Genomic DNA, 26084 nt, shown 5'->3' on the forward strand with positions numbered 1-26084 from the left:
TGGATGAAATCCCATACCTGAGGATTAGGTGGTCTCTAAACTTCTGGATATTGGTGCTGGCTGAGGTTCTATGGGAAGAGAAAGCAAACCTATTTCCAGAATATATCTCTATCTCTGTGAGGATGAACTTCTGGCCCTGCCAGGATGGAAGAGGCCTGATGTAGTTGATTTGCGAGCAAGTGGGTTGTTAGGTTCCCCAAGGAATAGTGTTGTATCTGGGCTGTGCATTAGTCTCTTGCTGGCAGATTGGCCATTCAGAGGCAGTAGTAGCTAGATTAGTTTTGGTATGTGGGAGTCTGCTCTTAGGCCTATGTGTAGCTTCCATTTCTGCCTCTGTGACCCACTCCATTTATATGCCTATTGTGCTAGTTCCAGGATGGCCAATGAATGACGAAGTGGCTGAGTCATTTAATCTACTTAGTTCAGTTCTTTTCAGTGGTGAGTGCTCTCTAGTGTGTACTAACGTGTGATAGAAAAATCTTCATACTTTGTGCCTACTTCCAAATGTCCAGCCACATGCTATACCCCAGACCTTCTTGTCTCCAATATTCCACACCTTTTTCTTTCTTTCTTTCTTTTTTTTTTTTTCCCAGACCTTTTTCTTCCAGTCCCCTGACTAGCCAGCTAGACCATTGGCCACTGTTCAGGAATGTATATGTGGTCTCTCATATATAGTCTCCTTCCATAACCATTTGTAGCTCTGCTCATTGGGAAGATTTTCCCTTGCTTCCCACTGTCTTTCAAGGCAATCTTTGAATGTGACTGTCATGCAACCCCTGTCCATTTCTGTCTTCCAGCCACACACCAAGCTGACCCATCAGCAAACCAAGCTTGGTCACCATTTCCATTTTACAGTGAACTACTAATGCCTGTGCCTGACTTGTGGTTTAGCAGAGCCCAGTTCATGACAGTAAGTTCTTGATGTATTGTCACTTTTAAATGCTCTTAAGCATTTCGTATAAACCTGGGCCCAGTCATGTGCCAGGAACTGTTTCTCAAAAGGTATAGAATTCTCTGTTGCAAATGGCATGGTTTTCCTCCAGAATCCTAGGTGTCGCTTTGTGATCCTTTCTAATTATTGGAGCTGGATGAAGTATATGGAAGTTCATTAATTTTTCATACTAAAAAGATTTAGGGGCGCCTGGGTGGCTCAGTCATTTGAACATCCAGCTCTTGATTTTGACTCAGGTCATGATCTCACAGTGGAATCTGGTTGAGATTTTCTCTCTCCCTATATCCCAGCACATGCGTGCTCTCTCTCTTTCTCCCTCCCTCTCTCTCTCTCAAAATATTTTCTAAAAAGATTTAAAAATATATATGGTTCTTGCCTTTGTGGAGTTTGCAGTCTAATGAAGAGAGAGATATTTTAAAAAAATCATTCAAATGTTAAGTTGCAACTGTGATAAGTTCTATAAAGATACCCAAGGCTATGAGAACCAAGGGGATTTGGCCTGGTCAGTGAAGTCAGAAGTCAGAAGGACTTCCTGAGGTTGAAGGTTGAAACTGACTAGCAAATGAGGAGGAAGGGAAGACTGTCTAGGTAGAGGGAGCAACCTTATACCAAGTGTCTGGAAAGGAGTAGAGAACAGCTGGAGCAGAAGATGGTGGGGATGAGGCTGAGCAAGAGGTGGAGCCCAGCTGTGTAGGGCCATAGAGACCACTGGAGGGAGTTTACTGTTAGAGCCCTGAGAAGTCATGCAAGGGTTTCCTGAAGGTGGGTGACAGGTTCAGATTTTCATTTTGAGGAAAGAATATGCACCTCCCAGTTAGTGACCAAATGGGAGATGTGAGCAGCTTGGACTAGGGGTGGTGGAGTTGAAGGGAAGGGGGTTCTAGAGTTTCTTTAGAGGCAAGACTGATAGGACGTGGTGATGGATTGGGTATGGAGTGAGGAAGCAGAGTTGTCAAGGATATGTCTTAGGCCTCAGGGGTGCATAGTCTACACTAAAGTTCAATATTGCAGACCTGTGCTTGTAGCCAAGTTAAAAGGTGTGGGATGGTGTGTATATCCATGCTTACTGGCTCACTTACCTGTGGGACATCCTAAGCTCTTTTGAACTTCCTTTACTCATACTAATTCCGAGGGATACGAGGCTGCCTGAGCACATGAGGTTTCTTGAAACTTGAGGTTCCTCCTCCTCACCCTGCTGTTTCCCGTGGAGTGAGGCAGGCCCTGAACATTTCTGCTTTGGCTCGTAGGCTGGGGTTGCAGTGATCTCAACTTCCGAAAGAGGCTTATTATAGGGGTCTGACTTTTAACTCCAGCTGTACAGGCTGGACAGTTGCAGCCACCTCGGAACTGCAGGATTAATTGCTGAGAGCCTGGTTTAGATTGCTGACCCCAGACCTGAGCCAAGAGCAACCATGGACCAAATTGGTTGTTACTTTTCATCTTGGTTCAACTCTTGGTTCCTGATCTTTTACTCCATCTTTAGTAAGTTCTGGCTCTGGAGGCAGACAATACCTCCCCACCTCTGTGGGCTGTCATGGACAGACAACTCTTTGAATCTTTATGTTCTGCTTTACAGAATGTTGCTGTTTTCATTGGTGTTACAACTGAGAACCAAAAACATTGAATACATTAGGGACAGGTCTTCTAATAAAGAAACCTTTAAACAAGATACTGTTAGACTTTGAAAAAACTTCTTGGTCTTATGTATGTGCCTCTTTATTTCAGTTTTGGGGATTGAAGGAAACTCTGGTGAGAGCTAGAATTGGTGACCTCAGCCTACCACACTAGCACATCTGGTTGTACAGTTTGCTAAGTTTACTCTAGCATGATGAGAAAACATGGATTTATACAACTTTGTAGAGAAAAGCAATCAGAAAGTTGAATTAAAATTGGTGCTTGGTTTTGTTTGCAACATATTTCAATTTATTGAATTCACAAAGGTGATTCTCTTGGGTAGTTACTTATTTAGAATAAGGTTGCTAAATCCCAAATGCAGGCTTCAGTCTGGAAAGCTGAATTAGGTAGGTTTCAGTCTTAGGATATTGTGGTCCCACAAATTCAAGTAGGGTGCTTTCCTCTTCTCAGTTTCCTCGTATGCAAATTGAGCACATTAGCTTCATGTTACTGGTGTATACTGAAGATTAAAGGACCTAGCAAATAAATGATTTTCAAAAACAAGTCAGTAGCAATTAGGCAAGAAGACTAAATAAAATATATTCAAATCGAAAAGGAAAAAGTAAACCAACTGCAGATGACATGATCTTGTATTTAGAAAATCCTAAGGAGTCTACTAAAAACTATTAGAACCAATAAATGAGCTTAGAAAGGTTTCAGTATACAGGATCAATATATAAAATTTAATTTTATTTTCATAAAGGAACAATGAACTGATAATTAAAACAATTTTATTTATAATAATATCAAAAAGAATAAAATATTTAGTAATCTTTAAAAAAAGAAGGGTAAAACACATACCAAACATCACTGAAGGAAATTAGTGAAGACCTAAATAAATAGAATGACATCCATGTTCATGGGTCAGAAGACAATATTGGTAAGATGGCAGTACCCCCCTAAATTTCACGGCAATTTCTATCAGTATTCCATTTGACTTTGCAGAAAATGATAAGCGGATTCTAAAATTCATATGGAAATTCAAGGGATCCAGAATAGCCAAAACGAGTTTGAAAAAGAACAAAGCTGGAGAACTCACACTTCCTAATTTCAAAATTTACTACAAAGCTGCAGTAATCAAGACAGTGTGGTGTTGGCATAAGGACAGACATAGATCAGTAGAATAAAATTGAGTCCAGAAATAAATCCTCACATTTATAGTCAAGTCAACTGATTCTTGACAAGATTGGTGAGCCAAGATAAATCAACAGGGAAAGAATAATCTTTTTCAACAAATGGTGTTGGAACAACTGGTATTTACATGCAAAGGAATAAAATTGGATGCCTACGTCGCATTACATACGAAACTCAAATTGGGTTTTAGGGCAGGTGATGTTAGTTTCTTAGCTGGCCTGTTTCTTCTCTGCCAAGTTTTTAAGGTTTTATTTTAAAGAGCGAGAGAGTGCACACAAGTGCAAGGGGCAGAGGGAGAGAGAATTTCAAGCAGACTCCATGCTGAGTGTGGAGCCCAACACGGGGCTTGATCCCAGGACCCTGAGATCGTGACCTGAGAAGAAACTCAAGAGTTGAACACTTAACCACCTGCACCACCCAGGTGCCCCATCTCTGTAAATTTTTAAAATTTATTTTTCAATTTATTTTTTATTCTTAAAGATTTTAGTTATTTATTTGAGAGATTTAGCAAGAGAGCATGAGTAAAGGGGGAGGGAGAAGCAGGCTCCTTGCTGAGCAGGGAGCCCGATGTGGGGCTCAATGTGAGGCTATATCCCAGGACCCTGGGATCATGATCTGAGCTGAAGGCAGATGCTTAACTGACTGAGTCACCCAGGTGTCCCCTCCGCAAAGTTTTAATCAAGTAGGCATTGAGCACAAGTTCCATGCTTGTGGTGATGTCTATGGTGAAATCAGAGATACATCATACTAGGCCTACCCCTGGGCAGACTCCCATATATGATCACATGATGTCTTGGTCAAGGATAGAATCTATGCACATAGTAACAATAATGATGATGATAGTGATGATCACTAACATTATAGAGTACTAACTCTGGAACAAGCACCATTCTAACTACTTTATAAATGTTATTCATTTGATCTTACAAATGGTTATCCCCCATTTCAAAGATGAAGAAACTGGGTCACGGGGGACGTGAACTAACTTGCCATATAGCTGATAAGTAGCAGAGCTGGTGAGAGGACTTTCAGGGAAGGCTTCCAGGGGATAGTCAACACCTGAGCCAGGCCTGGGCAGACGATACCAATCGAGAGGAAAGGGGAAGGCATTATGGTCTGCTAGAGCAAGATCTCAGCTTGTTTGCACTGGCCACATGTCTCATTGGAATTCTGTTGCTGGCCTGCCCACACTGAGCTCAGTAGTTTTGTGGAACTCTGGACCTGCCTTGGCCTCTACAGCTCACACTGCCCTAATGAGCATCTTCTCAGCCTGGCATGGAGCAGGAGCTTGTGAGTAGTCACTACAGTCATGGCACTTGATGTTTATACTTACTCATGGGCCAAACTCCTGACTTCCATGATGTCTTTCTTACTGAAAATAACTTAATTACAGAACAATACATAGTCATTATTACACATGTAATGAGAAGACAGGCAAAAACTGGTAGAGTTTAGTGTATGGGATATTTTAGGGAGTACTCTTAGAATACATAGAGGTGAAAAAGGCAGGATTGGGGATTTACAAGAGAGAAGCCAGGCTGCCACATAGGCATAAGCACAGCCTAGACTGATGCCATGGGAGCTCTGGAGCTAGAGTGGCCCTTCAGAATGGTCCCCTTGGAATTTCTTTGTTTAGTTTCCTTGAGTTTATCACTAATTTAACCTTGAACCCTTGACTGGTTGTAAAACATCTCCTCTTCATGCATTAGTTTTTACCAGACATTCAGTGCATTCCTATCTTCTTAAGGAAGTCTCTCCTGGATCCTTGGACCTGCTTTTGGCTAGACTGGTGGCTGCCTGGGGCCCACTGTCATCCGTGGGTCTCCCCTTACCATCATCCTGGCTGCAGAACATCCCACTGTGTAGAGGCTGTGGTTACTGTACTTTCCTGAATTGAATATTCTGTTTTCCTGGATCCCATGCCTTTTTCTTTATTCTCTTATTTTAGTGGAATATTTTTCAGTAACATCCTTAGGAAGCAATGGGCTGTACATTTTTTGTAATATGAAAATATATGAAAATATATGAAAATATATTGAAATATATGAAAATATAATTATTCTGTTATAGAACAGAATATGAAAATATATGAAAATTATTTATTATATATAATTATTCTGTTCTTATAGAGTTCTAGTTTAAGAAAATATAGATTTCTAACTTAGAAATAATTTTTCTTAATTTTAAATGCATTGCCTCATGCCTTCTAGTTTCCAGCGTCACTACTGAGAAGTCCAAAGCCACTCTGATATCTGACCCTTTGTATGAGACCTGTGTTTTCTTTCTGGAAGCTTTTTGTGGGGCGATCTTTTTGTCGTTTCTGATGATGAAATTTGCCTAGTGTGTGTTATTTTCATCCATTGTAGGCACTTTTCAATTAATTTGGAAATTCATAGGCTTCATTTCTGGGGAATTTTTTTTAAATAAATTAATTTTTATTGGTGTTCAATTTACCAACATACAGAATAACACCCAGTGCTCATCCCGTCAAGTGTCCCCCTCCGTGCCCGTCACCCATTCACCCCCACCCCCCGCCCTCCTCCCCTTCCACCACCCCTAGTTCATTTCCCAGAGTTAGAAGTCTTTATGTTCTGTCTCCCTTTCTGATATCTCCCACACATTTCTTCTCCCTTCCCTTATATTCCCCTTCACTATTATTCATATTCCCCAAATGAATGAGAACATACACTGTTTGTCCTCCGACTGACTTACTTCACTCAGCATAATACCCTCCAGTTCCATCCACGTTGAAGCAAATGTTGGGTATTTGTCGTTTCTAATGGCTGAGTAATATTCCATTGTATACATAAACCACATCTTCTTTATCCATTCATCTTTCGATGGGCACCAAGGCTCCTTCCACAGTTTGGCTATTGTGGACATGGCTGCTAGAAACATCGGGGTGCAGGTGTCCCGGCGTTTCATTGCATCTGAATCTTTGGGGTAAATCCCTAACAGTGCAATTGCTGGGTCGTAGGGCAGGTCTATTTTTAATACTTTGAGGAACCTCCACACAGTTTTCCAGAGTGGCTGCACCAGTTCACATTCCCACCAACAGTGTAAGAGGGTTCCCTTTTCTCCGCATCCTCTCCAACATTTGTTGTTTCCTGCCTTGTTAATTTTCCCCATTCTCACTGGTGTGAGGTGGTATCTCATTGTGGTTTTGATTTGTATTTCCCTGATGGCAAGTGATGCAGAGCATTTTCTCATGTGCATGTTGGCCATGTCTATGTCTTCCTCTGTGAGATTTCTCTTCATGTCTTTTGCCCATTTCATGATTGGATTGTTTGTTTCTTTGGTGTTGAGTTTAATAAGTTCTTTATAGATTTTGGAAACTAGCCCTTTATCTGATATGTTATTTGCAAATATCTTCTCCCATTCTGTAGGTTGTCTTTGAGTTTTGTTGACTGTATCCTTTGCTGTGCAAAAGCTTCTTATCTTGATGAAGTCCCAATAGTTCATTTTTGCTTTTGTTTCTTTTGCTTTCGTGGATGTATCTTGCAAGAAGTTACTGTGGCCAAGTTCAAAAAGGGTGTTGCCTGTGTTCTCCTCTAGGATTTTGATGGATTCTTGTCTCACATTTAAATCTTTCATCCATTTTGAGTTTATCTTTGTGTATGGTGCAAGAGAGTGGTCTAGTTTCATTCTTCTGCATGTGGATGACCAATTTTCCCAGCACCATTTATTGAAGAGACTGTCTTTCTTCCATCTGGGGAATTTTCTTAAATTATTCTTGGATGTTTTCCTTCCCTTCTTTTTCTGTTTTTTTTTTTTTGTTTGTTTGTTTGTTTTGTTTTGTTTTTGTTTTTTTTTTGTTTTTTTTTTCTGGAATGTCTGTTGTTGAGATATGCTGTATGTTCTGTACCTCATCTTACCACACACATTTTTCCATCTTTTTGTTTTGGGAAGATTTCCTCAGTTTTATCATGTAGCTCTTTTCTAGTAGGTTTTTAAAATGAAATCTAACACACAAACAGCAGCATGGAGAAATCACAAGCATGCATCCAGATCAGTGAATTATCACTGCTGAAACTGGAATCACTTGCATGATTCCCACCCAGGCCAAGGAATGGAACATAAGAACTACCACCCTGCAACTCTCGCATGCCCCTCCCCCCACACCTTCAAAAAATCATTACCTAACTTCTTTTTTTTTTTTTTTAAGATTTTATTTATTTAATCATGAAAGACACACAGAGAGAGATAGAGAGAGGCAGAGGCACAGGCAGAGGGAGAAGCAGGCTCCATGCAGGGAGCCCGTGGGCTGGATCCCAGGACTCCAGGATCACGCCCTGGGCTGAAGGTGGCGCTAAACCGCTGAGCCCCTGGGGCTGCCCCATTACCTAACTTCTAACACCGTATATCAATTCTGTTGTTTCCAGTGGCTTTTTCAAACTTCAGTGCACATGAGAATCAGCTGGAAGATTTATTAAAACAGATTTCTGGGACTCACCCTCAGAATTTCTGATTCAGTGTGTCTAAGGTGGAGAATTTACATTCCTAACAAGTTACCAGATGCTGACACTGCTAGGCTGAGACAGCTCTTTGAGAATTACTGGCCTATTCTTTACTTGATGGTAAATGGAGTCATACAGTGTGTCCTCTTTTGTGTAAGTTTTCTTTTGTTTGACATTAACTTTGTGAGTGCCATTCATTTTTTAAAAATGTTAGCTGAAGTTCATTCATTTTAACTGCTGGATAGTAAGAATATACCATGTAGTATGAAGTTATTTATCTATTCTGCTACTGATGGTCATTTGGTCTGTTCCCAGGATTTGGTTACTATGAACAATGGTGCTAAAAAAGTTCCTTTAGAGTCTTTTGGTGAAAATGTGCATGTACTTCTGGTTATATCTATATATCTATCTCCAGAAAAAAAAATATATATGGGGAATTGCTGTTATACTACATGTGTCAAACTCTTTTCCCAAGTGGTTGTATCAGTTTTCACTCCCACCAGCAGGATGCAAGTGTTCTCCTTTCTCTGCATCCTACACTACACTTGATGTTGTCAAGTCTTTTTATTTTTAGCCTTTCTGGTAGGAGTGCAGTGGTATCTCATTGTGGTTTTAATTTGCATTCCTATGATGACTGATGAAATTCAGTACATTTTCATATGTATATTGGCTACTTGGATATCCTTTCTGATAAAGTGCTCATTCAAGTTTCTTGATCGTTTTATTAATTAATTAATTAATTAATTAATTTTTGAAGATTTTATTTTATTCATGAGAGATACAGAGACACAGGCAGAGGGAGAAGCAGGCTTATGGGGAACTGATGTGGGACTTGATCCCAAGACTCCAGAATCACAACCTGAGCCAAAGGCAGAGAGACACTCAACTACTGAGCCACCCAGGCATCCCACCCCCTTGATCATTTTAAAAGTTGATCTGTCTTTTTCTTACTGACTTTTAATGATTCTTTATATATTCTGGATATAACTACTAGTTTTTTTTTTTTAAGATTTTTTATTTACTTATTCATGAGAGACACAGAAAGAGAGAGGCAGAGACAGAGGCAGAGGGAGAAGCAGGCTCCATGCAGGGAGCCTGATGTGGGACTCAATCCCGTGTCTCCAGGATCATGCCCTGGCTGAAGGTGACGCTAAACCGCTGGGCCACCAGGGCTGCCCTAACTACTAGTTGTTAATAGATACTGCAATGTCTTCTTCTCTGCTGTGGTTTACCTTTGTTAATGGTGATTTTTGACAAGTAGAAATTTTTGAGTTTTATGTGTGTGGTGAGGATAACTGAATTCTACTGTTTTAGCAAATTTCCAGTATAAAATACAGTGTTATTAACTATAATCATCATGCTGTACATTAGATCTCTAGACTTATTCATCCTACTTAACTGTAACCTTTTACTCTTTAACCATCCTCCCATTTCTCCTACCTCCCTGCCTCTGGTAACTCACCAGTTTACTCTTTCTGTATTCAACTTTTTAGATTCTACATACAAGTGAGATCACACAGTATTTTTATTCCTGTGTCTGACGTATTTCACTTAGCACAATGTCCTCCAGATTCATTAGTGTTATCACAAATGGCAGGATCTCCTTGTTTCTGAAGGCTGAGTAATGTTTCATTTTATATTTATATACAGAAAACACAAGAGAAGACAGAGAAGAAAATGGAGAAATTGAATTAGGAATGGATGAAAAGGAACCAGAAACAGTAAAGAAACCTATAGCTGAAAAAGGTGAATTATGAATTTTGCCCTCACCATTCAGATCCTATGTGGAGAGGAAATGTGAAATTTAAGTCATTTCTTTTGAGAGAGATTTGCCCTTGTACCAATGACTATGGCCAAGAAGATGGAATGTGCTGATTTATATAAACCAGTTAGGGTCTACTCCTGGAGATGAAATTGGAGTCAGTTTTCCAAAGCACATAGGTTGCTTAGTGGAGAGGTGGATAGATATCTAAATGAATGAAAATCTGTGCATTGTTAGGAGAAGATAATGGGTGAGGGATGCTTGAGAGGCAACCAAAAAATGTCTTACTACATTTTCCAGTGAGCACAATGAGCTTTAACCTTGACTACATTTGGAGCCCCTGCAGTTGAAAAAGGTGTGGCAAAAGTTGCCTTAGTTTAGTAGAAACTAAATAACTCTATGATAGATTTGTTTATTTGGTAGTCAGCACTAACTTCCAAGTCTTTTTGGTATCCCTTTCAGCCCTGCATAGTCTGACAAGCTAAAAAAAAAAAAAAAAAAAGCATAAATAGCTCTTCTAGGCTCCCTTGCAGCTAGGGTCCTGGATGTGACTCACATCCTGCTAGTGAAATGTACTCATGTGAGATTTGAAAAGTAGGAGTGAGGTAGAGGCTATTTTCCATTTGCTTTTCGCTTTGTTTTTGCTCATAAACAAAGTTGTAGAAATAATTCCAGAGGTGTTGAGCAGATACTATGATGACAACTTCCTTATCTTGATTCTTTTTTTTTTTCTTTTCCTTATCTTGATTCTTGAGAGGTTAAGTAACTTACCCAAGGTTACATAGATAGATAACAAGTGACAGAGTTCAAGCTCAGGTGTCTGAATTCACAGCTGCTTGGAGAGTTCTTGAGGTTTGCCCCAGTGACGCAGAAGTAGTGGCTGCCCTGGCAGATTAGGGCTAGTGTTTTCTGGGAATTCCTGAAGGCCCAGCCTACAGCCTACCCTTACTCTTCTGAGCATTTTGTAAGTTCTCAGTTCTCTATATTATATACTTTGGGAGACATTTCAGTTTCCTACATTGAAGCTTCATTAGTATAAAAAGGAAAACACCCTTCTGGAATCTGAACAGAGCTAGTTTATCTCCAGAAATTCCAGGTTTCCTAATAACAGTCATGCTATGGGTATGGATTAATAACCAGGTTTCTCCCAACAGGCAGGGGCAAGTACCTGTGCTTTGGCACAGCCAAAGAATAGCCCAAATAGAGGAATTTAGGAAATATGGCACCAGCCAGGTTTGGCTTCCAGGGTCCTGCCTCTACCAGGTGCATGGAGGATGAGAATCTCTGTCACTGTGGATCCACTCTATGCCAGAGCCTGTATGCAGTCATTCACAAGTATAGTCTCATCCATAGCTAACTTTAACTCTGCAAAGCAGGAATGATTGCCCTCAGTTTACATAAGGGAAAACTGAGACTCTGACCAAGATCTCACAGATAATAAATGACAGGATCAGAATTAACATTCAGGGCTATCTCCATACTCAGTTTATACACATTTTAAAAAATCTTATCTCTTCTTAATTATAAAAGTAATACCTGTTCAGGGCGCCTGGTGGCTCAGTTGGTTAAGCATCCAACTCTTGGTTTCCGCTCAGATCATGATCTCAGGGTCTTGAGATCAAGCCCTGCCTGCAGCTCTATGCTCAGCAGGGGTCTACTTGAGATTTTTCTCTCTCCTTTTACCCCCTCCCCCCATAAATAAATAAGCAAGTAAGTAAGTAAATAAATAACATCTTTTAAAAAAATATAAGTAATACATGTTCATTGTAGAAACTTTGTCATCATCCCTTTGGTGTCATGGTAGTGAGATGGAAGCAAGGACTACTTTTTCTACAAATGTATTTACATAACTCTAAAGTCCCTGCCTCTTCTATCACATATGCTGTGCAGTTTTTGATATAAGGTAAATGAGCTATATTTTTTCTTTGCTCTCTTTTCTTTTTTTTTGAACATTGGCATGAGCTATATTTTAGAAATAAATAATTGACAAACTGGCTTGTGTTAGTTATTTGCAAGAAAATCGCAGAATGGATAAACAGATATTTGCAAGGAATCACAGGTCACATCTTAACTTGTTATCTTATTAATAGGCTCTGCGCTAATTTAAAAGGATAATGGCATCTCTAATATCAGTAATCTTATATGGTGATTTTAAAGACTGCCTGTGTGTATGTGTTTTGATTGCCCATTTTCTTCCCATAGGCTTTAGACAATAGTTAGCAATGTTGCCACAAGAATTGTTATTTATTTTTTAAAGATTTTATTTATTTATTCATGAAAGAGAGAGAGGAGAGAGAGAGCCATAGGCAGAGGGGGAGGCAGGCTCACTGCAGGGAGCCCAATGTGGAACTCGATCCCAGGACCCCGGGATCACACCCTGAGCTGAAGGCAGATGCTCAACCACTGAGCCACCCAGGCATCCCTTGCCACAGAATTTAAAAAACATTATCTGTTGCCTCTTTAGCCTAAATTGGTGCAGGACAGTAATTCACCATAATCAGGAGTCAACAATTCTTTTTTTTTTTTTTCTTTTAAAGGTTTTACTTATTTATTCATGAGAAATAGAGAGAGAGAGGGGCAGAGACACAGGCAGAGGGAGAGGCAGGTTCCATGCAGGGAGCCTGATGTGGGGCTCGATCCCGGGTCTCCAGGATCATACCCTGGGCCAAAGGCGATGCTAAACTGCTGAGCCACCCAGGCTACTCAAGGTGTCAACAATTCTACAGCAACAGGAGAAATTCACTTATACTTTACAGCTGAAAATGAACCATGAACAAACACTGAAAATTCTCATGATTTTCAAAAATGGTTGGGATCTAGACTTCATTCAATTCTCAGTTATTTTGGTGAACATAACAAAAACCACTTCCACTCTAGTTCTCTTCCTTCTTCATCTATGGTAATATAGTCCCATGGCTCAACAATTAAAATGTATAAAGAGATAATCACTGAAAACCTCCCTCCCATTTTCCACTTCGATCCACCCAGTCACCTTAGTTTCTTTTATATCTTTCTGGATTCTTTTTTTTTTTAAGATTTTATTTTATTTATTTGTAAGAGATAAAATGAACTGTGGAGAGGGGCAGAGGGAGAGATAGAGAAAACACAGATTCCTGCTGAACGGGAAGCCTGAGGAGCGAAAAGCCTGACGCAGGACTTGATCCCAGGACCTGGATGGAGATCATGACCTGAGCCAAAGGCAGATGCTTAACCAACTAAGCCACTCAGGTGCCCCTCTTCCTAGATTCTTTATATATAAACAAATACAAATACAGATTCTTATTTTTCTTCTTTCTTTACATAGAAGGTAGCAGAATATCCCCTGTTCTATACTTGGTTTTTCTTTGTTTACTTTGTTTTTCTCATTTAAAAGTATCTTGGAGGGGTGCCTAGGTGACTCATTCAGTTAAGCATCTAATTCTTGATTTCAGCTCAGGTCATGATCTCAGGGTCATGAGATCAAGCCTTGCACTGGGCTTCACATTGAACATGGAGCCTATGGAAGATTCTCTCTCTCTCTCTCCCTCTCCCTCTACCCCCTGCCCTTGCTCCACTGTGCGCGCTCTCTCTCTCTCAAAAAAAAAAAAAAGTGTATCTTGGAGATCTTTCCGTATTAAAACATTTAGAACTTCTTCATTCCTTTTTGCAGCTGCATAATATTCTATCTTACGGATGTCACAAAGTTTTTTTTTTTAAGATTTTATTTATTTATTCATGAGAGACACAGAGAGAGGCAGAGACATAGGTAGAGGGAAGCAGGCTCCCTGCAGGGGGCTCAAAGAGGGATCCCAGGATCACAACCTGAGCCAAAGGCAGACCCTCAACCACTGAGCCACCCAGGCATTTCATGAATGCATATTTAGAATGCCCTTTAGCATCTATAGAGATGATCATATGATTTTCTACTTCAAATTTGTTTATTATGATTAGTTATATAAATGGTATAATATTAAACCATCTTTGCCTTCTGAAATGTATACTATTTAATTATGATGCTAAATTCTGATTGCTAATTTTTTGTTTAGGATTTTTTATTGATGGTCGTAAGTGATACTGATCTATAGTTTGCTTTTTTGTGTGTGTACAATATTATCAAGTTTGATCTTTTTTTACTTTTATTATTTTTTTTAAAGATTTATTTATTTATTCATGAGAGACACACACACAGAGAGAGAGAGAGAGGCACAGGCACAGGCAGAGGGAGAAGCAGGCTCCATGCAGGGAGCCCGACATGGAACTCTATCCTAGGTCTCCAGGATCAGGCCCTGGGCCAAAGGTGGCAATAAACCTCTGAGCCACCTGGGCTGCCCCAATCTTTTTAAAAAGATTTTATTTTTAAATAATCTCTAACCCAATATGGGGCTCAAACTTACAGCCCTGAGATAAAGAGTTGCATGCCCCACTGACTAAAGCAGGTAGGCGCCCTGCAAGTTTTGATATTAATGGTATACTTGTTTCATAGAAAACATTTGAACTTTTCCTCATGACTCTAGAACAATAAAAAAACATTGGGATAATCCACTCTTTTAAAAGTTTGTTAGAATTTTTCCTGTGAAATTATCTGGGCCTGCTGCATTGGGGGGGGGGGCTGCTGCATTTTTAAGAGGTAGAGTAGCTCATTGTCAACCTCTATTTCTTCCATTACAAATTGGTTTCTATCATGTCTCTTCTGAGGCCAGTTTCATGTACACGGCTCTTCTGCTATTTAGAAATCCTGGATTTTTCTGCTTGCAGTTGCCTTTATAATTATAATTTTCTATGATGTCCTTCGCCCTGCATTTCTTTATTTTTTTTCCTGCATTTCTTTAGATAGTATCTATGACTTTCCTTCTATGAGAATAATGAAACTAGCTCATATCCTTATACAAAGCTCAGACAGGCAGCTAGGTAAGGCAGCAGCAAGAAGAAAGGGGGCTGTCTGCATGGGGGCAACGTCAAGACCCACAGTGACTGGTCCATCCCCAGAGCCTGTTCCTGTGGTGTCTGCACAAATATTAACTCTGGCCCAAGCACTGGGACAGGAATTGTCCACCCTCAGGCAGTAAACTTTATTGGTAAATTATTACAAAATAAAAGCAAGCATATACACCCTATAATCAAGTATAGCAGGGAGTTATTAGAATTTTTTTGAACAGTTTAGAATCTTTGATTTTTTAAACACCTGCAACATTGGGAAACAAGTACCCACAGGCTTAGAAACAGAAACCAAAAAAAAAAAAAAAAAAAGAAATAGCAACCAAATACAAAGGTTGTTTCATTAGGTGGAAAAGAATGCCATTTTCATATGAAGCTTCAGATTAACCAATTATTTTTTTTTAATTTTTTTTAAATTTTTATTTATTTATGATAGTCACAGAGAGAGAGAGAGAGAGGCGCAGAGACATAGGCAGAGGGAGAAGCAGGCTCCATGCACCGGGAGCCCGATGTGGGATTCGATCCTGGGTCTCCAGGATCGCGCCCTGGGCCAAAGGCAGGCGCCAAACCGCTGCGCCACCCAGGGATCCCCAGATTAACCAATTATTAACAAGGAAGACAATCTTAAAATTAATTTTTCCCTTCTAATCAAAGATATGACAAATACATTAACAGGTGTTTTGCACTATATACAAATCATGAAGCCTCTTGGTTTCTCATATGACCTCCACAAATTATAGGAAATATCAAAGAAAATATTGAAGCCCCATTGTATAAATTAATATCTATAACTAAAGTCAGACTTACCCCAAAGTGGTTTGTATGAAGAATTAAATCTTTTTAGAAAAATTGTTCCACAAGAATCATAAGGTCTAGATATACTAAAGTTTATATTTTAAAATGTTTGATCAGAAGTGTATCCCAATATGTAATAGCCTATAAAATACTCTCAGTAGACCCAGTAACAGTGGAATCAGCAGAAAGATCCTTCTCAAAATTAAAAATTATTGAAATTTGTGACCTTTGATTTCTCAAGAATGACTGATGTTCTTTTAATTATATTGATTGAAAATGAAGATCCTAAAAGTATAAATTTGATGACCTAATACATGAATCTGCAGGAAAATAAGGCAGAAAAAAAATCTTATGATCAATCAAGGTAGCACATTAATAGTGTTATTATTTATTGCATTGTATAAAATTATGTCTCTAAAAAACGTTCTCTTTTTGCAGTTTGTGAGTTTATGGTTTTTTCTAAAAAATATTTATTTATTTATGAGAGACACAGAGAGAGGCAGAAACATAGGTAGAGGGAGAAGGGAGAAGTAGGCTCCCTTCAGTGCCCTGTGAGTTTATGTTGTTATTTATATATTGCTATTACCCCTACTATGTTTCACAAGTAATAAACTATTTTTAAAAGGGGACACCTGGCTGGCTCAGTTGGTGGAGTGTGCCACTCTTGATCTCCAGGTTGTGAGTTTGAGTCCTACACTGGGTACAGAGATTGTTTTAAAAAATAAAATATTGGGGATCCCTGGTTGGCTCAGCAGTTTAGCACCTGCCTTTGGCCCAGGGCATGATCCTGGAGTCCCGGGATCGAGTCCCACATCAGGCTCCCTGCATGGAGCCTGCTTCTCCCTCTCCCTGTGTCTCAGCCTCTGTCTCTCTGTCTCTCGTGAATAAATAAATAAAATCTTTTAAAAAATCTTTAAAAAGTATATTTTTATTTTTATTTTTTTAAAGATTTTATTTTTTAAAAAAATTATTCATGAGAGACACAGAGTGAGAGAGACAGAGACACAGGCAGAAGGAGAAGTAGGCTCCATGCAGGGAGCCCAATGTGGGACTCGATCCTGGGTCTCCAGGATCACAACCTGGTCCAAAGGCAGCACTAAACCGCTAAGCCATTCGGGCTGCCCAAAAAGGCATATTTTTAAAAGAAAAAAAATATTTTTAGCACTTTAAATGGAACCTTTGTTTTTTAAATAAGGGGTCTTGCATTTTAATTTTGCATTAGGCCCTGTAAATTATGTAGCTGGTCCTGCTCATGTGACACAGGAAATGCAGGCAGGGAAGCATCTGCCAGGAAGGATTTTTTGGTTTTGGTTTTGTTTTTTTACGGATTTTATTTATTTATTTGAGGGAGAGAGAGAAAGAGAAAGTGAGGATGCACGGGCACATAAGCAGGGGAAGAGAAGAGGAAAAGGGAGAAACAGACTCCCCACTGAGCAGGGACCCTCCCCCCACAACATGGGATTCAACCACAGGACTCTGAGATCTTGACCTGAGCTGAAGGCAGACACTTAACTGACTGAGCCACCCAGATGCCCCACCAAAGGCTTTTAGACAGGAATTGTAATATTTATATTTTGGAGGATGTCTTGAAGATGGACTTTTAGGTCTTTGAGGTCAGGATTTACCTTTAAATTTATCTTGTATCTTCCATATGCCTAACACAATGCTTGGCACACATGGGCTGTGCAAAGCAGTGGTTAAGAAGGTGATCTGATGCCAGACATCTTGGCACTGAGTCCTAGCAAGTTACTTAACCTCCCTTTACTTCAGATTCTACAACTGTAAAATAATGATAACGTTTATATTTTAAAATAATTGGTCAGGTGCCCCAGCATGAAAGATACTGATTGTCTTAAGCCAATTCTTAGAGCCTAAAGTAGAGGTTGGGGTAGCTTAACCTCCTAGGAACATGGCCTGCCTTGGGAAGGGATAAATATATCTTAGGAAGAAAAAAGGAGTAGATAGGGATGAATAAAGCAACTAGAAAAATTTACTACCTCAAATCCAACTCAGACATATATTTTTTAAAGATTTTATTTATTTATTCATGAGAGACACAGAGAAGAAAGAGACACAGGCAGAGGGAGAAGCAGGCTCCATACAGGGAGCCTGATGTGGAACTTAATCTCAGGACTCTGGGATCACGCCCTGAGCCAAAGGCTCAACCACTGAGCCACCCAGGTGTCCCCAACTCAGACATATTGAAAAAGTTTTTCAAGGGATGTGACAGCCATCCCTGGAGAAGAAATTAATGTGTGAGCAAGAACAGATCAATTTTCCTTCCAGCATTAGTTCTCAGGACCTGCTAACCTGATCACTCTAGGACTTTCATCCATACCTTATTACTTTTGGGGGAACATCTCGGCAAACACCCTTTTCTTTGAGGTATAGTAATATTTATAATCAAGATATATCATTTCATTCATTTAAATATTTACTGAGACCTACTTCATGTCTTTTAGGCCAAGGGAAGAGTGTGGGCAAAAGAAAAGATGTATGAGGGAAAAATGATAAAGTTCTGGTATAAATAGTTTGTCTCTGGAGCATAGCCTTTGAGGGAGTGATAGGAGACAAGCTGGCAAAGTGGAATGGGATGAGATAAAAATCCTTGGCTAGGCAGTTCTTATTTCAGCTTAGCTATTGAGGTAAAACACAGATAATAAAATGCATTAAGCTTAGCCAACATCTCAGTGAATGTGTATATACCTCCTTATAATCACCACCCAGATCAAGATCTAAAACATTTCTAGCGGGGATCCCTGGGTGGCGCAGCTGTTTAGCGCCTGCCTTTGGCCCAGGGTGCGATCCTGGAGACCCGGGATCGAATCCCACGTCGGGTTCCCGGGGCATGGAGCCTGCTTCTCCCTCTGCCTATGTCTCTGCCTCTCTCTCTCTCTCTCTCTCTCTCTCTCTCTGTGTGTGACTATCATAAATAAATAAAAATTAAAAAAAAAATAAAACATTTCTAGCATTCCAGAAGGTTCCTTTATGCCTTTCCCAGTCAGTCCCCCTCCCTAGAGGGAACTACTGCTCTGGCCTCAATTGCTATTAATTAGTTCTGTCTGTTCTTCACAGAAGTGGACTTATACAATTTATACCCTTTGTATCTGGCTTCTTTTACTCAGGGTAATGATCATGGGATGTCTCTTGTTGTTGAACTTAAGAGACTTTGTTCTTGGGCAGCCCTGGTGGCTCAGTGGTTTAGTGCTGTGTCAGCCCAGGGGTTGATCCTAGAGACCTGGGATCGAGTCCCATGTCAGGCTTCCTGCATGGAACCTGCTTCTCCCTCTGCCTGTGTCTCTGCCTCTCTCTCTCTCTCTCTCTCTCTCTCTCTCTTTCTCTCTTTGTGTCTCTCATGAATAAATAAAATCTTTAAAAAAAAAGAGAGAGAGACTTTGTTCATTTTCTTGCTTCATAGTATTCCATTGAATGAACACCCAGAAATTTGTTTATGCATTTTCTAGTTGGCAGACATTTGGGTTATTTCCAGTTTCGTGCTAGTGTGACTACAGCTATTATGAACATTCTTGTACATGTCTTTCAGTGAACAATGTATTCATTTCTCTTGGATATATACCTAGAGGTGGGTAGGCACATTTTTGTTTTAGTAAGTTATGCCCAACAGTTCTCCCTAGTGGTTGTATCAAGGGCGTTTTGACTTTAGCCTGAGGAAGACTGGGAGCAGTGTGCTGAAATTTATATTTTAGTCTGGCAGCCACTGTGAAAGACACACTGAAGGTAGATGAGGCTGTAGACGGGGATACCAGTCTGAGCAACAGACCAAGTGAGGGTTCTTGAGGCCCTGAGCTCTGAAAAGATCTCAGGAGCTCATGGAGGGAGAGGATAGCATTTAGAGATGATAAGAAGGTAGAGTTAACAAGATTGTTTGGGTGTTTTAGGGAAAGAATGGAGTTCAGGATGACTGCCAGATCTCTGACGTGGTGTTGGCAGAATGGTGGTGCCCTTTTCTGAGAGAGGGAGCACTTGGGAAGGGGCAGATTTGAGGAGGAAGAGAAGCTCTGTTTTGAACATCTTGAATCTAAGGGACCTGTGTGAGATCAAGGCGGAGGTATCCAGTAGGCAATTGGATACATGGAACTGAAGCTCTGGGGAGAGATCCACGCTGGAGATTTCTATCACGGAAACAAGGGAATGCGTGAACCATCAGAGTGGGGGTGTAGAAAGAGGATCCCAAGAAGATGACTGAGAAGGCATTTCCTGAGAGGTAGGAGGAAAACCAGGAGCTGGCCTGCTATTATGAAAATCCAGGGGAGGGAGAGTTTCCAAAAAGAGTTTCCAAAGTCTGTTGAGGATGGGCATCGAAAGGTGTCCAGTGAATGCAGAGTTTAACCTATCTGTCCATGGGGCCTTCTGCCTCCGCAGTCTCTGTGGTGCCAGAAGCCCACATCAGTGTGATGGGGCCGACTGGGCTCTCTTTCCCCTCACTTCTTTTTCACTGGCTTCTCAGCCTGAGGCAAGGGAGAGAGAGAGAGAGGGAAAGGAAGATTCAGCCTCACTCAGTCCAGGGACCATGTCTGTGGCCTCTCAAAGAAGTTTGGTGGGGACCTCCGCTGGACAATAGAGGGCAGACAACAGCTAGTACAAGGCCCACCAAGTCCCTCCTGACATTGGAACACTGAAAACTTTGACATTTGAACACAAATTTCCCCTGGAGCCTTTCCCCTATGGAAATTTCCAGTTGTAAACCATACTGACTTTAATCTGAAGTGTCAGAAAGGTTGCCCAGGAGTCTGGGAGCCAACCAGCTGAAAGCACATTTGTATGGAAGTCAGGGCAAACAAAATAGGATTCAGAACATTTTTTGAGATTTCTGCCAGTGGTGAACTTTTCCAGGAAACATGACAAAAACTGACCCTCTTAGGCAAAAAAGCACTGGGTCTTATCATAATTAATTTGTATTCTTACTGAAACATAAACTTGGGGGAAATGGTGAAGGGAAAGAACAGCACATTTATTTCTTATTTCTTTACCAGGCACAAGGGGCTGGAGGAGGCTCCCGTAGAGTTTAATGAGCAGCTTTATGTATTTATATGCTTTGACTGGAGCTAAAGAGGTCTGTGCCACACAATGGGTAGTTTCCAGTTGGATTTTAAAAGAAAATAACTTTGATCATTTCAAAAGCAATGAAGCCTGATACAGCACAGAGAAAAGAAAGCGGTAATTTATGGCTACCATTAAGGACACAAAGACAAAGGCGGAGGGAACGTTTCACTAAGTGAAGATTTACAAATGTGTAAAAACCATCCTTATGACTAGAAATAGCTAAGTGTCTCTCTCAGTACTAAACAAAAGGGGATAGGAGGGAGAGGGAAAAAGACAGAAAAAGGGATGCAACCTGCCTGCCTTCACTGGGGATGAAAAGGTCAAAAGAAAAACAACCACAGAAAAGTTATTTTCTCAGATTCTCCATCAGGCAGCAGCACTAGCAATGAAGGCCCAAAGAGGCATTCTTTGCCGAGGCCCATGGGCATGGGAAAGACCAGGGCAACAGATGGGGCTGTGGGGATGGTGGGGGGTGTGCTACAAAGGGGGCGCTCTGGGAAGGGGATGGATCCTAGGAAGACATGTTCTTATGCTTGAGCTAGGTGGGATTTTTTTATGTTTATTTTTTTCTGATTGCCAAAGGGGTGTGTGTGTGTGTGTGTGTGTGTGTGTGTGTGTGTGTGTGTTTGTATTCATAGATAGATAGATAGATACACTATTCATATATATTCATCATTAAATTTTCTCCTGTATAAATATATATACATGCATACAAACATACATGTATGTATGTATGTATATGTATGCATAGGAGAAAATGTAATAAATAAAGAGATGCTCTGATTAAAACAGATGTTTTAATGTGTTTAATGTGATGTTTAACAACAGCATCTCAGAATTGTTACTACATTTGTTCCTCAAGTGCTCCATGCCAAGTGTAGTGGGCTCCATCATCGGTGGCAAGGGGAGGTATGCACATGTTCCCTTTTAAGGACTAGCTTGTTGGAAAGCCAGCTGATAGGTGCTGTCTGTATTTGCAGCTGGTCAGACCTGATGTTTATGAGTTCAGGTGGTCATAGATATCACCTGCGACCCAGGCAAAATTTGTGCTGGCTCTTGTCCCTGGTGGCTCACCTTTGACTTCTAGCCCCTTTTCCCTTCACCTTTTAGGCTGTCCTCTAGATATATTTAATTAGAGTCCTGGGAGATGAACATTTCCTGCTGTGATTGTAGGCCCAGCATTGTACCAGAGAGGAACAGTCTAAGCATGCGGGTCGGTGGGACAGGTGGGCCACTGCTTGGGCTGGGGATCACAGAAGGCCTGGGTTGGACGGCATGGAGAAAGGTGCAGAGTGCACGTCGAGGTGAGCAGCAAGCTGATGTCCTCTCCCCTGGGTCTCCTGAGGGTCCGAAGTAAGTGGAATTACTCTCACTCCAACCACGTTACAGTCCCAAGTGGCTTTAGACATCTGGGACCATAGGACACTTTCTGGGAGCCTCCTATTTCAGGCCAGAGTGCTATTTGCCTCACAAGAGGGGCTGGGTCAAGTTGTAGGACACTGCGAAGGGGCAGAGCACGAGGTCCTGGGGGCTGGAGCCGCAGGTTTGGTGCCGGGCGTGCCGGGCCCTGCCCTGGGGACGCGGTCCCGCCCGGCCCGGCTGACAGCCGCCCTCCAGCCGCCGCGGCCGGCCGCGCCCCCTCCGCCCCGCGCCCGGAGGGGAGGGGGCGGCCGGGAGGGGCGGCACTGCCCCCCGCACCGCCCGCCCCGGCCCGGGGAGGACCGTGTGAAAATGAGGCCGGGGCTCGGGGGCCGGGCGGGGCCGGGCCGGGGGTGTCAGAGCGCGGGGGCAGGGCGCCGGCACACACCTCCCGGAGCCGCCGCCTCGCTCGCCGCCTCCGCCCGCAGCCGCTGCGCCATCCATGGGGGTCGTGGGCCGCGGCTGCCCCGGGACGGCCTGGGCGCTGCTGCTGCTGCTGCTGCCGCTTCTGCTGCTGCCGCCGCCGCCGCCGACCGCCGCCGTCCCGCGCCGCAGCGGCCGCGCCCCGGGGCCGCCGGAGGGTGAGTGCCCGCACCTCCCGGGGCTCGGCACGCACCTGGGGCGGGCGCGCGGGCCGGGCCGGGCCGGGGCTTGGCTGCGGGGGCTCCGCGTGGCCCCCGATCCCCCGGGGCCTCACCGCCCGCCAGGCCAAGGCGCCACCACCGCTCGCGCCCGAGGCCCGGGGCCTGAGGGCGCAGCCCGGCTTCGGACCCGGGGCCGATGACAGTTGCCGTCCCCGAAGGTCCCTGCTGGTGGGACCCCGCCCGCTGGGAAGGACGGAGGGCACCCGGGCTCGCGGCCAGCTCCTCGTTTGCGTAGATGGGGAAACTGAGGGTCGCGGCCGGCGGACGTACGTGGGGTCGTGGCAGCTTCGCTCCTCTTTCTCCTGGAGCCGGGAAATTCCGTGCGCCCCAGGGTGGGCTCCAGAGAGTTTTCTATCTGCGAAGCAGGCGCGGGGCGGGGATCCGGGAATATCGTCGGCCCCAACGAACCGGGCTCCCCGGCGGCGCAGATACGAACGCTGGGCTGGGCGTTCTGCGCTACCTGCACTCGCAGTGTTTTCAAAACGTTTGTCTTTAATTAACATCCTGGAGTGGTGTCAACCCAGGAAATACTTAAACCAAGGCCGACTTCCAGGTGGAGAGGGTGGGCGGAGGTTGATGGGGTGCCGAAACCATTCTCACTCTGCGCCATCTGAGAGCACAGCATGGTGTGCTCAGAGCCCAGGGCAAGCTTTCCCCCTCCCAAACCCCAGACCTTGAGAAAGCTGACACTGCTTCGTTTTCAGCATTTTGGGGTTTTTTTGTTTGTTTGTTTGTTTTGCCAACCTTTGTCTTTTCCTTCAATAGGCATTTGTTACTGACTGCTCATGTGCCAGGCACTGTGCTCGACATCAAGGACACAGAGTCTGTAATCAAGACACCATCTAGAGGGGAGGACAGGCAGGAAAGCAGCGACAGTCCTGTATAATATACACTATAAAAGGAGATAAATATGGGAGCAGGTTGTGGGGGACACCCTCTACACTGGGGGATCATGATAGGCTTCCTGGAGGTGGTAGATTGGGGCTGAGTCTTTTAGGCCAGTGGAAAGGGTGTGTGGGCAAGTAGTCTAGTGAGCAGAAACTGGCTGTGCCTGGAAGCAGGAGCCTGGAAGTGGTACAGTTTGTCCCAGGGGCTTCTCAGGAGTTTAGCTGAGGAGGAGAGAGTTGGGGTGGGCTGATGGGACATGAGGCTAGAAGAGGGCGGAAGCCAGATCATGAAGGGCTCGGGGCACCATACCAGGAGCTTGCTGTGCCCTTTTGCAGATGTGGACGAGTGTGCCCAAGGACTAGATGACTGTCACACCAATGCCATCTGTCAGAATACACTCACCTCCTACAAGTGCTCCTGCAAACCTGGCTACCAAGGAGAGGGCAGGCAATGTGAGGGTAAGTGGCTTGGGGACTGGTGGTAAATGAGCCAGGCAGGTGAAGGTTCCCACCCCCTTAGCTCTCGCGGTGGCCACTCATGTTGGTAAAAGTGCTGCTCTACTACCCCCCAGCTCATACCACCCACCTTCTGAACTACATTCCAGACCTTTAACGCACTAGGAACACCAGGTCTTCCCTAGAGCTGATCGTGTAGTTTTATGTGGTTCTGAAACGTTCTTTCATCTAGCTTGTGAAAAGGAAAAGAGGTGTTTTACTATTTTTGGTCCCATTCAGTTTCGGGGCAGAAAGTCAACAACCATATTGATCAGGAGAGCCATGCCAGCCAGAAAAGGACTGATCATGCACCTTCCTGGGGCAATTTACACCCTTGCCCTGGAGTCTGAGTGCAGGAGTCCTGCCCTCCCCTGCTGGCTCTGGAGGCTCCATCTTGCTCATGGCTTTGGGCTGTTTGGCATTGTGACCTCCTAAGCTTTAGAAGCTATACCAAGGGCCTGTCTCACTTGGAGCTGCATGTTCACCCTGGAAAGATGTGCAGAGGGATATTTTAAGACCTTAGAATTCTAGATCAGTAGAGCCTCTAGTCTGGACTCTGCCATCTTGTGTTCTGGGCCAGTGTCATGAACACTGAAATCCAGAACTGGGCAAAGACTGAGCACTCATAGGAGAAGGAGATTCCTGGGGATGGAATCATGGCATGTTGGAGCTGGCAGGGCCCTTCAGGGAGCTCTGAGCCATTCCCATCCCTCAGATGTGAGACACTGAGGCAGGGGAATTGGGAAGGGGACTTGTGGCCATAATCACACAGCTAACCTGCAGGTTGAAGAAAGTCAGGATTTACCCTAGCTCTGTCCCTGGACCCATATCTCTTGTATTCACTCAACCTCCTGGTGTCCTTTGGTGGGTGAGAAATCCTGTTTCTTATACTATCCTTTGTGCACAAGGTGAAAAATTTGCTTCTCCTATCAGAGGAAGTGTACTTCTGGTCAGGTTCATAGCAGATGGGGTTGGTAGTCCATCCTTAAAGTCTTTGTGTTTCTCTAAGATCATGTTCTTCCAGAGACAGATAGCCACCTTTCCCTCTCTCTGTCTTATTACATCCTGGGAGGCCAAAAGGCTGCCTCTCCCTGAAACATATCTTTGCAGATTCCTCTGTACCATTTCCTCACTGTATTAAATATTCTACTTATAGTACTGGAATTCACACATGTTGGTACTCTGCTTGGGGAAAAAAATGGTTTACATTTTCACTGATTTTCTAGTCACTGTATACTCTCAGAGTGGGAGGGGGGCAGACACTATGCCAAGGTTTCTTTGAGGTAGAGGACATACTTAGTAAGAGACGTAGAATGACAGGTGGCAAGAATTTCCTTATTCTTAGTTGTTGGGCTTGACATTAGGGCACATGAAATTGAATCGCTGACAATTTTTCATTGAAAAGTCAACTATTGGGCAGCCCAGGTGGCTCAGCAGTTTAGTGCTGCCTTCAGCCCAGGGCCTGATCCTGGAGACTGGGGATCGAGTCCCACGTTGGGCTCCCTGCATGGAGCCTGCTTCTTCCTCTGCTTGTCTCTGCTGCTCTCTCTCTCTCTGCCTCTCTGTGTGGTCTCTCATGAATAAATAAATAAAATCTTTAAAAAAAATGAAAAGTCAACTATTTAGTTTAAAATAACTAATGATTGACCAGAGTTGCTGCTTTTATATATCTAAATTGGCGTTAAAATAATAATATTGGGCAGCCCGGGTGGCTCAGTGGTGTAGCACCGCCTTCAGCCCAGGACCTGATCCGGGAGACTCAGGATCGAGTCCCATGTCAGGCTCCCTGCATGGAGCCTGCTTCTCCCTCTGCCTGTGTCTCTGCCTCTCTCTCGCTCTCTCTGTGTCTCTCATGAATAAATAAATAAAATCTTTAAAAATAATAAT

The 26084-nt window shown here is 43.0% G+C and overlaps 1 protein-coding gene across 4 annotated transcripts in view; it reads left to right on the forward strand.

Moving 5' to 3' along the window:
* Nucleotides 1-19463: 19463 nt before the first annotated feature.
* SCUBE2 (signal peptide, CUB domain and EGF like domain containing 2) overlaps nt 19464-26084 on the forward strand; it is a 70102-nt gene continuing 63481 nt past the window's right edge. Inside the window, exons 1-2 of one of the 4 annotated variants that reach the window (XM_055317879.1) lie at nt 19464-19913; nt 24039-24161. Coding sequence is in view for 3 of the 4 variants with exons in the window: in XM_055317877.1 (XP_055173852.1) it covers nt 22614-22752; nt 24039-24161 (262 nt within the window). In the remaining variant the exon portion in view is untranslated. Of the gene's footprint in view, nt 19914-22419; nt 22753-22863; nt 23638-24038; nt 24162-26084 lie in introns of those variants that run through there. The other 3 variants (XM_055317877.1, XM_055317881.1, XM_055317878.1) reach the window with 3 other exon arrangements.

Source organism: Nyctereutes procyonoides, unplaced genomic scaffold (genome assembly GCF_905146905.1).
Source record: "Nyctereutes procyonoides isolate TBG_1078 unplaced genomic scaffold, NYPRO_anot_genome, whole genome shotgun sequence".
Lineage (NCBI taxonomy): Eukaryota > Metazoa > Chordata > Mammalia > Carnivora > Canidae > Nyctereutes > Nyctereutes procyonoides.